General features: G+C 36.7%; 1 protein-coding gene across 5 annotated transcripts in view; it reads right to left on the bottom strand.

The window, feature by feature from the left end:
- The window catches only part of HACE1 (HECT domain and ankyrin repeat containing E3 ubiquitin protein ligase 1), a 51,237-nt gene that overhangs the window by 14,704 nt on the left and 18,771 nt on the right, over nt 1-17,762 (bottom strand). For 4 of the 5 annotated variants that reach the window (XM_027694163.1, XM_027694191.1, XM_027694182.1 and 1 more), the window contains 8 exons: nt 14,834-15,080; nt 11,461-11,798; nt 7,979-8,047; nt 7,254-7,341; nt 5,398-5,509; nt 5,208-5,305; nt 4,935-5,022; nt 3,750-3,899 (listed from right to left, as the gene is read on the bottom strand). In XM_027694163.1, coding sequence (XP_027549964.1) covers nt 3,750-3,899; nt 4,935-5,022; nt 5,208-5,305; nt 5,398-5,509; nt 7,254-7,341; nt 7,979-8,047; nt 11,461-11,798; nt 14,834-15,080 — 1,190 coding nt within the window. The remainder of the gene's footprint in view (nt 1-3,749; nt 3,900-4,934; nt 5,023-5,207; nt 5,306-5,397; nt 5,510-7,253; nt 7,342-7,978; nt 8,048-11,460; nt 11,799-14,833; nt 15,081-17,762) is intronic. The other variant, XM_027694172.1, reaches the window with a different exon arrangement.

Here is a 17,762-nt window from a genome sequence, read left to right as displayed (position 1 = left end):
CTCTTGTATACCCTCAAGGCACCTGTAGTTTGAAAAGGAAGAGAAATCTATCTTAGCATAATTGTGATTAGCGGGTATTTCCATGCAACATAGAACTTCAAAAGGTACTACAGGTAAGCTCTGGGACAACTTCATTTAATATTCAAGAATTTAAGGCCTCCAGTTCAAAACAGACTGACCCAGAAATTAATTTTCACTTTTGTTTATGTCATTTCAAGGACTACTTTCTACTATACTGTTAAACAATAGACTGAAGTCTAACAGCAAACAGTATAGTAAAGAATTTATCTGCTATCTGTCTTTGTGGGCTGGAGGTGGAAGTTTTCTTTTATAAACAGAAAAATAATTGGTTTCTTAAAAAAATACAAAGTAAGTGGAAAAGAGCACTAGAGAAACTATCTTCTCCTCCCCTGCTTAAGCAGAAGGCAGACAAAGCGTGAGAAAAACAAACCTAAGAGGCCTTATTAATTTCTGACCGTATTTTTGCCCGTGCTACATCTGTAATAGAGTGCAGCCTTAATAAACAGGCAGACCCACAGAATAATGTTTGATTTCACAGCACCCACACACAAAAATTATGCATGCTACATATCTAACACCTTATAAAGCACATTAATTGTGTGTTAGCTGGGTCATCGCCTAAGTTGGTGATCTTTCCTTGCCTACCAGATATTGTTGCAGAAAGATCTCCATTCACCACAGTTGAAAAAGGTGATGCACCCACCCAAGTCTCAAAAAAGCAGCCACATTTGTTCATATAGGTTTCATCTTCTAATTAAGGCATTTCCACATCATGTGTGTTGACTAAAAAAAGAGGAGTTCCTTTGAAAAGGTTCACACTGTTCCTCAGAGACAGAAGGTCTTACCTCACAACCGGTGGTTTTAGTGCCATCAACAGATGGATATACTTTAACTAAGGGAAAACAAGGATCTCAATACAAGGTGAAAAACCAAAGGAATGGAAACAGTCTCAGACTGCAAAAGATTTCACACTCCTTCACTTAAGGCCTGATAAGTAGTTGAAGGAAATTCATATTTCTGTAACCTGATAACTTGTATTTGGCATGAATAACAGTTAGGATAACCCACAGTTGAACCTGAAACAAAAATTAAACGAAAACCCCTCAAGAGCATCTGCTGCTGGACAACTCTGATTCCTTAAGCAAGAAAACAGGAGATGAACAAAAGGGCTTGGAAAGGTGAGGCAGATGGAAAAGGCCTTGGAAAGGTGAGGCAGAAAAAGCAACTACTTTGGGAAGTGGAGGTGTAGTTTTTCCAGTTCTCTGTGTCTGATAAGTAAGAAGCAATAAACAATTGTGAAAATTTAAACAAGTTGAATGTGTCTAAACATTTAGAAATTTCCAGAATCCCTGTTCAACAGAATGACAAGATCTTACTAAGACAGGTGAGATCTTATCAACAGAGAGTACTGACTGCTGCTTCTTGGTTTGCAACAGTTACTCAGGCAAAATGAAAAAAGAAAAAAGTAAGGTCATCTTGTCGATTTAGAAACCAAAAAAATCAGGTATATCATCACTAATCAAACTAGTAAGGAACCCAAATTCCTTAGCGGTCAATTCCAGAAGGGCTGACAAGAGCAACATTTCACTGTTCTCAAGGTGTCGGTGAATAGCAGAAAAATAAGTTTTTCTTTTTTGTGAATACATCACATGGAGATTAGCCTGTGAGCATTATTCCTAACTATATCCTGGGCTGCAACAAATGAAGTGTGACCAGCAGGTCAAGGGAGGTGATTCTGTCCCTCTACCCTGCTATCATAAGACCCCAACTGGAGTGCTGCATCTGGCTCTGGGGCCCTCAACATAGGAAGGACATAGACGTGTTGGAACAAGTCCAGAGCAGGGACACAAAGATGATCAGAGGGCTGGAGCCACTTTCCTATAAAAACAGGCTATGAAAGGGTTAGGGTTGTTCAGCCTGGAGAACAGAAAGCTCCAGGGAAACCTTAGAGCACCTTCCAGTATCAGAAAGGGGCTACAAGAGAGCTGGAGAGGAACTTTTTACAAGGGCAAGTAGTGATAGGACAAGGGGGACTGGCTTTAAACTGAAAGAGAATAGGTTTAGATATTAGGAAGAAATTCTTCACTGTTAGGGTGGTGAGGCACTGGAACAGGCTGTCCAGAGAAGCTGTGGATGCGCCATCCCTGGAAGTGTTCAAGGCCAGGTTGGATGGGGTTTTGAGCAACCTGGTCTGGTAGAAGGTGTCCCTGCCCAAGGTATCTTTAAGATCCCTTCCAACCCAAACCACTCATGGTTCTTCTGCTCACTCAGAGGAATCTCTTGATGCCAGAGGCCGATCCTTAAAGTCAGTACCAAATTGTGCCACACAGTGATACTTTAGAACCACTTTCCTATGTGAAAATCAACGAGTAGGGAAGCATTGTCTACATGGTGCTGCTTCAGACTGGCTGTGCTCCACTGCCTCTTGCCCAGAACAGAGTCACTCCCCTGCAGCAGAAAGTGGTACTAAGGCAAAGAAGTAAAATACATTCCTCTGTGAAGAAGATCTTGACAAAGATGATTGAGCCTGCACCATCAACAAACTGCAGCAGTGTGCCCTGAACACTTTCAGGGAAGAGAAACAGTAAACTTGAAGTTAAGAGTTGATCTGTCCTCAGCAAACATCACAGGAAGACTGCAGGTAGACAAAATAATTAAAGAAAATCATCAAGCTATCTTATACTTTCAAAGAAGATCAAAGAATAGTGCTTGAACACAAAGGAAATATGCATGCAGCAGCAAATAAATTTATGTACTTAGCAGAGTAATAAGAATGCACAGGGAATTTACCCTTCCATCATATTTTCATGCAAGAAGAAAAGTTTTTTCATGACAATGCAGAGGAGGGGCATCATGTTCAACAATCAAAAGGCACAAAGGTTCTCAAAGAAGAGCCCCAGACAATAGATACTATAGTTAACAGAAGTTGTCCTCTACTAAAAGAAAAAAAAAGTTACATTTTTATAAAGACTTCTGACCAATCTCCTTGAATGCTACAGTATAAGCATATGAATTAACTTGCCTCGTTAACAAGACAGGATAAACCTACATTAGTTCCAAAACACTATTTCAGGAAATAAGTTTGCAATAGTATGGATTCAGCCCCTGAAAACCTTACATGACTGATGAACTTCAGGCATAATAAAGAATGCCTGATAGACTTTTGCCAGAGTTCACAAACGTTCTCAACTTTGTAAGTCTGTTGCAAGTTAACTAGGGAACAACTATTTTCATTTCTCAAGAATGACACTACACAGCAGGATAGATAAATTTCACAACTGTGATGCAAAGAATTGCATATACCACAAAAGCAATTGGTTGCACTAATCTGCCTTTTAGGTATTCCTAGTCAGCAATAGTAAAGACAACCAAATTACAGGATAAGGTGTTAGACAGAGTAATGATGCCTTCCTTGCTTTTAATTTAAGATTCATATTCAAATATAAAGATTAGCTATTTTTTAGAAAGTTGCTAACTGTATAAAATTCCCACACGGCTTTGCTCATGTATTTCTATATTTTGCAACTACAACAGCTGCTAAGTGAGGCAGAGACTAGAATAGCATTACTGCCATATTATGTTGTGACTCTGATGCACATAAAAGACTAGTAAGACATTAATTTCCAAGACTTTTTCACTTTTAACACACACACAAAAGTAGAAAAGGAAAAGGTTTAGTGCTCAGACAATTATTACAATTAATAAACAGGATTTTAATAAAACCATACCAAGAATATGCTTGTAGAATGACCTCGTGAAGTAGATATTCACCAACTGCCTGTGATTCAGAGCCAGCCCCAGGATCTGGCCCGCGAAACGGAAGTAGTTCAAATGATCTGGATTTACAGAAGAGTTGCTGTTGGGCTGGAAAGTTGTTCCTATAAAATAAAAATATTATCATATTTCAATACACTTTTTTCGAAGTGTTTATTTGTCAAATACACTAAACACGTGAAAACACTGCAAGAGTTTTATTTTGGGGTTCTGGAAGTTTGGGGCTTTTTGTTTACACAAAAAAAGACTTCAGATAGAAATGTATTAGAACGTAATGGCACCCTACTGCTACAATGATACTGGTTAGTCACTTTCCAAGGCACCACTGAAATAATTATCATCAACAAAAGGGGAATTACAAACTGGTAAATTTTGCCTTCCATCTAAGTATATTGCTATGGGCATTTTTTGCTCACTCTAATGGGTTTTGCTTCTATCAATTTGTGAACATGCTCAAAGGAAGGATCAGCATGTAACTACTTCCTTTCACCTGTTTCCAGCCAGATGCAGGCAGGACACAGTTCAGTCCTGGTCTCCTTGGAAAAGACTACCTCAAACAAACATCCCTGAACTTTTCCTTTTAGCCCTCATGAAATAATCTACTGTTGACTGAATCCCTTGTCACTTTCCAAGACTTTGTAAGGTAGAAAACAAAACACTTAGCACTGATGATGATGTAAAATCTTTTATTGATAAGTTTTTATATGAAAAACTCAAGAGACAAAAAGTCAAATGCAAGGGAGACCTGTGGAGATCAACATCTGGTTTTATAACAAAAATTAGCTTATTGAATTTATCGATGTCTAAAAGGAAATAGAGGAATACCTCCACAGTTCTCCTGCAGATGCAGAAGAAAGGAAAACTCTCCAAGTGCTATGTCCTTCTACAACCAGGCAGAGATAGCATGGACCCATTAAAACCAACAACTCACTCTCCTCTTACGGAAGAGAACGAAACTTCAAATGAAGGAAAATATTTCATACGTTCTTGTAAAAAGAAACAATGAATAGATCATTTCTCTATATACAAGATCAATTCTGTCAGTGTTGCTTTTAAAAAGTAATAATCTTATATTCTGAAATGATGCTTTTATAAAAGATGATACCCTAAAATTAGAGGGAAAAAAAACAGAAACATACCATCAGCTGACTGGGTAAATAAGGCATAATCTGGGTTAACTATTTCACTGGACAAGATATCAAACCACTCACGCACCACACCCTGTCCCTGCATGTCAAAAGAATAAAATGTATTAGTACAAAGAACTTTCACTACTCCAACAGTTATACTGAGTAACTACATATTTCTTTTAAAGTAATTTTAAAATAGGATTTAGTTCAAAACAATACTTGTGAAAGAGAATTAATGTTTCCACATGAAAGTACTATAAAAAACAATGTAGTTTTACCCACCATGCCTTCTTCTCCATGAAATCTCACAGCAATCCCCTGCTTTAGTTTCGCACTATTTGCTTTAGATACAACTTCACAGCTACTCCTAAAAATAGAATCTAAATATAAAGCATCAATTAATTTTTTCATCTTAATTTGTTATATTTCAATGTATTTCAAAGATATACTAATTCCATTTATAACACAATACCTCTGTGAACCAAAAGAATGTCATTTTCATTGACAGGTCTGTGCACCATGTCCGAATCTGGCTGCCCAGCATGCAGATGTTCATAGAACCACTCACAGCGATCTTTAAATGGCTACAAAACAAAGTGTAAACCATATTATATAGATGCATTCCACCGAATAATTCATCTCTCATAAGTATGGCTGGAAAATAGTTATGCAGACTTCTGCATTAATTTTTGAGATGTGCCGAGTTACCTCAATAAGCTATACAGTATTTTGGGAAAAGAACAGACGTGCCCTTAAGTGCTTGATGAAGTTTGGTATGCTGAAGCTGGATATGCAAGAAGACTGATAGCAATTTCTGCATAACTGGTGGTCCAAAGTTCTCCACACAAGAGAAAAACAGCACAAAACTTCTTACAGGGAAGGAGTGGGTGTGAATGTCTCTAGATAAGAAATAAGTCACTGGCTTCTGTAATACTACTGATAATCAACCACAGCTGAGCACAGAAGCACAAGGGATATAAAGAAGCCCTACTTGTAGTAAAGTCCACTGGCAGTAAAATACAACTCAAAGGAACCAGAAACCTTCCAAAGGAACTCCTAGGTGAGAAGGTTCTAGCTTGTTTGACTCAGGATTAAGATTGACATTTTGCAGCTCTTCCAAGACAGGACATCCTTGTGTCATATCTTTCTCGTCCATCACAATTCACAACACGTACATTTAGCTGACCTGACAAACAGGGTGTCAAGTTCTCAGGATCTCTTCATTATTCACAGGTAATGAATTTCAAAAACACAGATTTCAACCAAAGAATGAATAAACAATACACCTAGACCATTGTCCCACAAATGGGACTGGATTGCTAAAAACAATGTACCTTTAAAAATAAACCACTGTACTGCTCACAACTAAAGAAATAAGGCTTTTGGAACAGACTTTCCACAACTATTGGGGAAGGGGGTGTTATGGTTGGGTAGAGGAACTTTACCTTCGTTTTCAGAAAATTTGGTATTTGACCAAAATAGTTGACCAAAACTCTTTTAGTGTAAGGAATCTTTCTAATGGAGAACAAATCAAAAGCAAACTAGTGTGTGCTAAATGAAGGAGTTCCAACCAGCTCATTATCACCCAAATACCATCTTCATTTGTAATAGAGCACATGCACAGCACAGAACGAAAACATGGCAGGTGCCTAAGACTACAGCGTTATGTATAGGAGCCAACTTCCACACGGGAGTTTGCATGCTAATTTTTCAATGTAACTACACTGGTCTCCCCTAGAGTAACTCTCTAATCTTGAATTCATGTCCAATGTCAAACTGAGAAATGAGTTTATAATTTTACTTGAATAAGAAAAGAGACAAAACAAAGAAACAAAAAGAAATGGTAGGAAACGGAGCAAACTGTAACAAGACAACATGATGTTTCACTAAAGGAGCTGTCACTAATTAACTATGGCCAAATCAACTAATAGTGGTGTATTTATCCTCTGGTTTGTCTCAAAATGGAAGATTACATTAGGGGAATTAGGGCAAAAGTGCAGCATTTTAAAGCCCAACCTATTAGATGTGCACTAATAGATTTAAAAATAGAAATTTAGCTCTGTTTAACTGAAAGTTGGACTTGTAAGGCATATCTAACATCGGTTATCTCAAATGGACTCACATATGTATTTTAAAGAACTACGAGTACAGAAATCTGGCTGCCATGTCTGTTTAATCTGATCTTCCAACATCCCACAATCAGAAGCACTAGAGGCCACACTTAGTTCTTCCATCCTCCCCAAATGGAATTTCTTTAAATATCATTTTTAAACAAAACACCCTTTGTATATTCACAGAAGTTGTAACTAAGCATCTCCTGACACTTACCTGAGCTTTTATGATGTGCATAAATCTGGACATCAGTTCAGGACACTCAAGAAGAAAATGAAAGTGATCAAAAATTATTTTGGGGTTTCTGAAAGAAAAATAGGTTAGAAGCCTGTTAAGAGATTTAATAATAATGCTTCATGATACAAAAATTTCACATAAAGAAACAATGCAATTAGTCATATAAAAAGGTTTTAACAGACACTTCTACTTTGTCATTTTTTCTCGTTTTCAAATACCTCATCTGCAAAACTTGGAGGATTAGAAGCAGCTCCCCACACAGAAGCAGTCCCAGAAAAACTCTGGGAACAGTCAACTGTAAAAAGATGGTTTAGACTCCTTTAGGAAGTCACATATTGGAGGAAGAATGAAAGTTTTCATCTGCCTCAAAAATGAAGCCTTTATTTGGAATAAATATGAAGAAAGGATCCATTAAAGAAATTATTCTGTTGTTTTGTAAAATAGATTTTGTTCACAAAATCCCACAGAATCTTACAAATAGATCATTTAAATATGTAAAAGAGTTCATTTAATTCTGAGCTCTGAATCATTAATCTATACTGCCTTGAATTTGGCAGGACCATTAAAGTGCATATAGTACATAGGTTACAACAAAAACCTAAAAATACAACTCAGTAAGAAGAAAAAAATCAGTTTGATTTATTGAGGGGGAAGGTGGCCGGGCAGAGGGGTGGATTACAAAACCCGTATTTGTTGAAGCTTACCGGTTAACAAAACACTTAAGGACATCATCGTGTTTACAAACAAATTCTATAAAACGAGGTGACGTCATCCTGTTCAAAAATCATATGATGCTTTCAGTTAGTGAAATTGAAAATAATTTGAATTACATAAATTGTTGCTTTTTTTGTTTAAATAAAATACTACACAATTAGAAACTGATATTGTTTAACTAGTCATCATGAAACTAAATACTCAACAGCATTAAGATCTCATAATAAACTAATAGAAAAGACAAAAATGCCAATAACCAAGAGGGTCACGCAACATTACCATTAACTGTTACTAACTATATGCACAAGAAAAGCTCAAGCTAAGGGAGATACATATTTTCCTATTGAATCCTTCCAGCTTTCAATGGAAGCACATATATGGAAGGACTGATACTACATGCACAATGTATACAATATGCAGGCTGTTCTATATTCTTGTTCATTGTATGAAACTCCCACCACGCATCTTGTAAATTGGGGTATGCGAGAAAGAGAGCCAGGAAGAAATAAAATTCAAGCTTAGCAGATTTAATAATGGGGACAACGGGTTATTTAATGGCAAAATATACATAACAAAAAAAAAATAACAAAATTACTTGCCTGGCAAGAGTCTCACACTACTATGAATTTATTTTTTTTCTCCTATACATATATCTGGAGAGCGAGGGAAAGATTAAAATGGGTACAAATTTTATTACATTTATTTACATCTATCCTACAAAAAAAAACCCAAACCAAACTTAATTGTATCCCTCAACTTCAGTAAAAGCTAATGAATAGTTGCAAACATGATTAAAACCCTCTCATAAAGTAAACAGTACTTTACTTAGTCCAGGATAACAATCCTAGAACTGTTCCTGTTCCCCACACCAATTTAGATGAGAGCTGCTAATTTTATCCAAAACTAAGGTATTTTCCTTATTCTGTTCTGAAGAAACAAGTCTCACTATATCCTTTCACTCATCTGCACAAAAAACAAACAAGCAAGCAAGTAAAATCTTCCAGAGACCAAATAAGAATATTTTAAACAGATTCCTGGTCTACGAGATGATTTGAAAAAATTAAACAACTAAAAAAACCCTAAAAACTAATTTCCCTAAAAGGAAATTAACTCTATTTGTAAATTGCCACACAAGCTGTAAGACACAATATATGGAGAAGAGAAAAAAAGCCTACACTTGTCATTTTTGATGCTGAAAACTTGGAACATTTTATTTCAGTATATTAATTAACAATGCCTAGCTTCAGTGTCAGCATCTGCACAAGAAAAGCAATTGTGGCAAGTAAAATAAAATAACCTAAATATTTCAAATGTTAAACAACATGAAATGCCATCCTTGTTGTATGAATATCAGGAACAATGGAAAGCTATGAGGTTTGCTTACTCTCTTCCACTAAATATAACGACACTCAAATCTATATTTAGAGCCATTTTAAAACATTTTGTCTGAAAACATAGTTTGTTATAATTTCAAACATTATTTGAAGATGGCAGTGGTATTGAGTTACATCATTTACTCCTATTTATGCCTATGGATTTTTTTGATTTTTAGCTTTTTGTAGATTTTAGAAGTAGCTGTAGTTAGCTCACACTTTAGCACAATAGTTTACACATTTACCCAACCCTAATACCCCATTTCATATCTAACTTTCTAAATTCCCTTATCTTGTTTAGACTTCTCTCAAGGTAGGCCTTCTTTCTGTTTAAGAACATTTGCACCCTGGCTTGAACAACAAGATACATCATAGTCAAAGCAAAACCCCAGAACTCTGGAGGAGCTCCAAGGACTGGATGTGCTATGATGAAGAGGCAGATGAGGAAGAGGGGGTCTTTGAGACTCCTAACTCAATTTCCAGAGGGGCGTGCTTAGGGGCAGAACTGGGATGATCTGGGGGGCAGATTGATCTGGGATTGGATGGACTAATACCTTAAATTGTGGAACCCCCTGGACATGGGGGCGCACATCTCTGTACCTCCATGATGGTTGAAGGCCTTCTATTAAAACTGCTCTCTACCTTTTCTCTACTATTAATTGCCTGGTAAGTTTTTGGCTCCTGATCTAAGGTAACACTATTAATATAAAAACTTTAGTAAAACTGAGCAAGTCTCAGATCTTTGTATTCTCTACACAGTTCTGAAAAGCCCTAAAGCAACACACAATTCAGCCTTCTTTCCCACATCCCAGGGAGTTCTCTCAGTGGTTACTGAAACAGTCCTCACACTCCTGACTTCCATGACAGTAACTCTCAAACTTATGTAGTATCTGTGGGAGTTCTCCTTAACATGAAGCATGACCTACAGGGCAAGGAATATCAGCAAGTCCCATGGACACAGGGAAACAATCACCTCGATGACTGAATTTTGGTACAAAGAGATGGATGGTGGCAGGGGCAATGTACTTAATCACTTCTGTAAACATTTCTGCTCTTCATTTGGCTGCTGTCAACAATACTTAAACTGCAATTTATCTTATATCAATGGAAATGGCTAAACAGCAGTTCCTTTTTCAAGGTGGAAGAAAATTAAAAGTGAAAGTACTGAGGTGTTTGTGGAACATGCTGAACCCCAAATCGTCTTCCAGAATGTCCACAGAGGAGTATGCCCCAGACAAACATTACTGGCCAACTTGAATGCTTGTATTCCACTCAGTTTGTCAGAGAAAGAAAAACCCTGAAAGTGGCCAGGAATAAACAAGAGTTGTCATGTAGTATGAACCTTGCTTCTTGATTCCTCAGAGAGCTTGTAATACCACCATACTTATCTAATCCTGCAGTCACAAGGACCAAAGGATCCTTTCCTTCCAAGTTCACAAATATAGTCCATAAAAATCTTGGCCTGACTAAGACCTCAGTTACAGTCGACACACTCATTTTCTGTTTAAACCAGACATTAAATTTACTAAGTTGCAGTGCCTGTTCCACACAAAACTACATGTTTGTCAAGCTGGGACTGGATTCCAAATGACAGTTATTTTTGAGATTGAACTCTCCTTGTAATAAACTTCTGCAATATAGTCAAGTTTTGCCCCAGCCATCATTTTCATACACAAAGATAGTTCACTTTTTTTTTTCTGAGCTTACAGCTGTTCTTGTTGGATAATCGTATTAAATTCAGGGACAATTTCACATTAAGAACAAACAGCAAATACAGCTAAGTTTCTAGAGGTCAAAGTTCTATTACCTCCAAGTATACTGCATGATTACAAAAAGCCATTAGACCTTTAATACAAAATTTGTCCCAGTGCAGCTACACTCACAGGCAGCAGCACTATGGAAAATTTGCAGTGCTGTTTGGTGCCATTAGAGCCAGAAAAAAAAAAAAGCATTCAAATAACTGAACTAGTAAAAGCATTAAAAAACATACCCTTGACTGTCACTAATATAATGTGGTCAGCACCAACATTCTTCCAAGAAAGTGTGTGTGATTTTAAAATGGTAATAGTTTGGATAACAAAAATGAATCCTCTCCTTACCCCTGAGGCATCTGACAGGAGCAGCACATATAGAAGGCTTGAATGACAGCACTTAGCCTGTTTGCTGTCATGGAGATAACATCCTGGCAATCAGCACAAGCTTCCCGCTTCCCAGCAACATCATATGCTTTTAACTCGACAGCATCAGTAGATAGGTCTTTTCTTCCCTCAGTTCCTCCAGTGGCAAAGGAAGGCGCAGGAGCAGCATCCTGGTGATCTGATCCTTTTTGCTTCAGTAAAATAGAAGTAATGTTGGCAGAGTTCCTTTTGTTTTTCATAAGCTCCGTAGCTATAAGAACGAGCCATTCATCTAGAGAATGCCAGAGCAGTTCCAGTGGCTGTAATAAACACATGACAAAACAAACAGAAAAGGAACACGTTGACATCAGATAATAATAATGTGATAATGCTGTTTGGGCAAGTAGGTATCAGGCACATTTTAAAGCTTTAGGTGATCCTTTAGAGGTCATGTTAGAGGTAAGTCAAATACTCATAAAAAATTCTGTACTTGTAGCCAAAGAGCACAAAGAAAATTTCATACAGAAGGAAAATAATCAAGTAGCAGATGGAAGAAAGATAAAGTAATTTAGAAAGAACTATCGAAGAACTACAGAATCAAACTACATAACAAAGTTTGGCCTCACAGTTGTTACACAGCACACTACTGCCTGACTGCTGCAGTCAAACAGAGAAACAATAATACGGTTGAGTTGCCAGAGTAAAAGAGTTCTTTTTTAAAAACCCGGACGAAGAAGCTCCCTGTACCAAGAAGATGGAGCGAACTCCAGACAACACCATGGAGATTCAAACCAATGCATGTATCTAATAGGAATGTGCTTTATGTAGAGTGTGAGATCAGACAGTTCATTTTTATAGCACCCAGACGTCTCAGAGTAAGGGTCACTAACATCTAGCTTTATGAAAGAGAAACAAGTATCATCAGAATCACAAATCAATTTTTAAAGCTGTACATTTTAACAAAGGCACTATTTATTCACTACACCCTGCTCAAAACTAATAACATTAAAACTTGGTACAATTCCATCACTACACATTTGCTCCTAGGTGTATGGAGGAGAAGAAGGCCTGAGCGAAAAAAAGACCACAAGGGGTGTAAGGGTTTGTTTTGCAAGCCTACAGTCTAGTGAGCACTCAAACAGCATTCAAAGAAGTGGGTGGAGAACTGTATCACTTATGCTCTGGAAAATGCTCAGCACCTTACATGGGATATGAACCATAATCTGATGGTTTATGTCAGAAATCTGTATCAAAAGTCAAGTTACCTGCAACATTTATACCCACAACTGAATTCTAAGATCAGCAGCAAACTCCAATTTCAAGCTATTGACTTCTAAAATTTTCAATACAGATCTCAAATTTAAAATCTTGAAGTTCCATGTTAACTTCTTTAACACAGATTTAACACCCATTTTGTAGCAACAACCTCTATGGTTTCCTTAATAGTCCGTACTAACCAGTTAGACTATCTATATTCAAGAAAATGCAAATAAAACAAAAACTAGAAAAGGAATTCTTTGTCACTAACCTGCATGTCACACATGCAAGAACTGGTACCAATGAAGACATACAACTGTCAGGTCTTCAAGTAGCTTGCAAACCATTGCAATAATCTAAAGATATAGTGGGGTTTTTTCCCTCCTCCCAAAAGGCAAAAGAGACAATCACAACCATATTTTCAAGGAAAGGACAAAAAAGGAAAAGGAAAGGCAGGAATAAGAGAGAACTGGAAGTCACCCAACTCACTCAGCACTAGGTGTGATCTCCCACTTCCCAGTCACTGTAAATTCAGGAAAGAACAGACTAACAGCCACAACTGTTGATTACCTTAGCATTGCCAGATCTGTGTGCCCAAACAAGTTCTCATCAGCAGTTTTATATTTTTGAGTTTGAAATTGAAATCAATCTTTCAAATATCATGGAGGCACAGTGGCCCTAATGAAGGTTTTAACACTTCTAAATAAATAAATTATAATAATTGCAAGAATAACTTTTAAATCATCCTGAAATGTTAGCTAACGCAACAGTAGTATACATTTTGCTTATTTATTAAAAACCTAGATGCGGTTTTCACACAGTTAAAAATTATTGATATTTTCTGGGACAACTGTGGCAGTTGTGTAGTGTAAGTTTACTGCACAAGACTTAACTCCACATTAAATTGAGAAACAATTCTTTCAGCATACAAAGTAGTTTGGGCACGCAGATGAGTGATTCTGCTGAAATACCATTTCCTTTGCAAATTGCAATTGAATGGTTTTGTTTGTTTCATAGTAAATTCTGAAATTATGTGGAATTAAAAAGCCTTGGTCACCATGAGAACCATCAGATCTTGTTGGTAACTATTTTTTCCTTTTCTCTCTCTCTTTCCTGCTGCCTGCACCATATGACCATTTTTCTTTCCCCTCTCTACTTCCCTCTTTCTTTACTCTTTCAATCTGTTTTCTTCTTTTACTTTTTTTTCTTCTCTTGTGGGTAACTTAAACCAATGAATTGTATTTTACTAAAGCTAGTATATTGATTGTTTTTAGTGGGTGTTTCTTCTGGAATGGGTCTTTGTGCTGAATGTTTTAGTGAAATGCTTTTTCTTGGTTGTATTTTACTCTTGTAAAAACCTTTTGTCAAAATATCTTATTTTCCTCACTAAATTAAAAAAAATTTCTCTTAGAGAAGAGTGTGCAACTCTTTCTCCGGATGCTAATTAGAGGTTATAACAAACCAAAAGGCTTTTAAAAAGTCTTAAATAAAAATGTAACTGCTCTGGGCAGCTTATAGCTTAAATCCAGAGTGCAACACCAACAAACATAAAAAAAACAGACACTTTCAGAAATTAAACAACTAAACGGCGATCACCTAAAGCACGTGTTTGAAAACAGTTATAAATCAATAACCTTGCAAGGGCAGTAGTAAATTGATATGTTTCAAAGCACGTAATAATAAAATCCAAGAACAACTTGCGAAAAGACTTCATAGTCACAGTGAAAACACCACACAGATCAAGATTTCAATTGTTTCCATTTGTCTTGTGAAGCTGAATAAAACTGAAGGATCAGAACTTGCAGTGAATCTCCAACTATTGATCTGAAATTGCATTACTATAGTCTACTATATTAATATTACCACATTTAGAGATTACTACACTCTTAAATAGAAATAAAAACAAAGTCTATGAAAATCAGTTGGGTAACTAAACTTTCAACATCTAATAAACAATCTATTAAATAAGAAATAAACAGAGATCATAAGATGAGATATGCATCAGGGGTTAAATGAATGTGGTGGGCAAAAAATAATAAAACAGAAGAAAAGAGGTAGGTTTAACTTAAGAAGGGATAGGGACATCAACCAAACTTACGTCCTGTTCATGAGATGTCTGATTAATGAATGCATGCTTTGTGAAATTCATCTCTTTAACGTCTATCTTCCTAACAACATCATATACTTTTCTGACCTTGAACACCTGACTTCTTGGAGTTTTATTTCCATTGTAGCCCATGTCATTTCCATTACTGGGAGAGGATGGGCCAATGCGAAAGACATGGCAAAATATCCTCACGATCCTTAAGAGACTCTTCATTTGAGCTTCATAATTACTTGACAAGCTGGGGGAAAAAAATGGAATGTTTAAGTTTCTTTTCCTAGATGGAACAATTTAGTATATTAAGGAGTAAGCAATCTCATAGTATACTAGAGTCTGATACACATGCTGAAAAAAACCCTTAAGCTTTAAACCCTAGTGAATTTTAACTTCTATTTCCTGCACCAGCCCCAAAAGTCAAATATAAGCACTATAATTTTACTAACATGTACACACAATTTTAACTAGTAGTTAAAACAGCAAATTCCAGATCTTGCAAAACACTTCATTTGTTTTTACACACACGTACACTTCTTATGAACTGCCAGCAGGAAATTCAATTTACTACAGTAAGGATCTCAGCGTATGAAACAAGTTGGGATATCCAGATGACAATGGTTTTCAATTCAGAAAAGAGAGCATCCAATGGTAAAAGCATAGTGACTAATCAGATATGGTGCCACAGCCCATCCTCACCAGCTGTTATTCTAAATGCCCCTTAACTACCTCAATCCACTAAGGGATCAGGATGATAAAGATGCCACTATTTCTACTCAAGAAAAACATTCACCTAAAAGACACTAAACAAAAGCACCACTATGTTATTTATCTATCCAATAAACACACTAAAAGTTTTATGTCTGCAAGAAATTATTTTTCTATCAAAATCTACTAATTTATAAATATTACAAAAGTGAGCATATACTCAAATCTATCCTTAAAGTACTTGCAACTTAAAAGCATGCTTTCTAACCATAAAATCAGTAAACACCAGAAAACTGACGTCTTAGAGGATGCTGTAAACCTCTGATGCAATTAATAACCTGTTAATTCACAAACCCAAAACGTAGCTAGTTCTAACACTTATCATGACCTATTTACCCAACGTCATCGGTAAAAGCAAGAGACTTGTTTTCAGCACTACATTTTAATGACTGCCAGTGAGTTGTTAATTTTAAAAAGCAATACACTAAGAATTTTACTAAACTAACAAATATGGCTTTGTTGTCACAATCTATACTTTAACCAGCAAAGTTTTCAGTAAATCAGTATAAGAAAGGAACACAAAGAGTAAGGAGTGCAACAGTGGGAATGTTAAGTTTCTAACCAGGTAAAGAAAATCCTCTGACTAGTGATCTGTAATTGAATTACCAGAAGCTCTGGTCACAGCCACAAATTAGCATTTATGAAACCTTTGCTTATATACCCAAAGAATCTGTGAATACAAGAACCTAACTCAAGAAGATAACTTAAGAAGGAAAAGAAAAAACCAACTAAAGTTTCAGTTGCAGTCTATCATCCCTCAGCAGCAGTGTTTTCCTAATGAAATTTCCACTTAAGTCTGGTCTCCAGGAAAAGGACCCACATATATATAAAAACCTTAAAGTGTTTTAATAGCTTACTGAAGCTTTTACCGGAATGTTTGTGAACATTCAGCTAGGCCTAACCTGCACCAGCAAGACCCAATCATGTCACACTTCAATTATTTCTTGGAAAGAGGAAGTACACGATGAAGGTAATTCTAACTGAACAGGGTCCTTGCTGGTACTCACGGCAGAAGTCCTCAAGCAGAAGCTTAGTGGCACCCCTGGCTACTTGCTAGAAGTGTTACAAAAAACAAACTTTAGACACTTTTGAACTAAATAAAGACAAATCCAAAACCAATGGACTGCAGGTTAGATTCCAGGAAACAAACAGTGATGAGACTAGTTCAGCCATGCAAAAATATCATTATTGGAGGTTTTCAGGTACAGAGTACATTTTACATACTTTTGTCAGAAGAAGGAGACAGAGGAAAGAGGCCCAAGCTCAGAGTACCTATATTCACCAAGTACCACCTTAATCCTCATTCTGTATAATAAAGCAATTGAGAAATACTTTCTTAAAGTAGAAATTCGCTGCTTCTGACAGGAAACAGAACTGGAGAGAACAGAGACACAGCTTTTTTGAAACTGTGTCTTGGAATTATTTTCTTTTTGTATTACAATTCTGTTGTGACATATTACAAAGTACCAAATAGAAGTGGGCCAGTAAAAGTCCACAGGACACTCTACAGGCATCTCTAGAAATGACTCCTCATCCAATGCAATGCAACACTTCCATCTTGTCTTCAGCCACTGCTAGGCCTGCATGCAGCAATACAAGAATACACAGCAGCTCAAACTGAGAGACAGTATAGGCACATAGATATTGTTTCTGCAGCCATACTAAGGGAGCTCAATAGAGAGGAGCAGTAACAGTAATAAATCAAATCAAGACAACAATTAGTTTAATTTACCTCTGAAGACACAAACAGAAACAAATACTGTCTCATATGATCTAATCCATCTACCACAACTTTTGACAACGTACCTATAGAGAACAAGTTTGAAGCCCTTTCCTGCATAATGGTTTTACACTTTATCCCAAATTATTTGTGGGAGATCTATTGGCTCTAAGGAAGTCTGCAGACAAAAAGGAATATGCTACAAGTTAAGCTGATACACAGTGAAGCTCAACAACAGCTGAAGTCCTTCAAAAAGTCATCTCTGCAGAAACAAAATGTCATTAACATGTCTATGCACTTTAATCCCAAACATTTAAAGGGTTTAAGACTTTTGCACTAATTCATCAAAGCAAACACCCATCAGAATAAGACTCTGCTAATGGTGTAATGAACTTCCTAGCATCATTTAGGAGTTCTGACCTGCTATCTACAAGCTCCATC

Source organism: Neopelma chrysocephalum, unplaced genomic scaffold, assembly GCF_003984885.1.
Source record: "Neopelma chrysocephalum unplaced genomic scaffold, ASM398488v2 Primary Assembly neopelma1_23, whole genome shotgun sequence".
In the NCBI taxonomy this organism is placed as follows: Eukaryota; Metazoa; Chordata; class Aves; order Passeriformes; family Pipridae; genus Neopelma; species Neopelma chrysocephalum.
The sequence above is the reverse complement of the archived record's forward strand: the minus strand, read 5'-3'. Positions and strand labels throughout refer to the sequence as shown.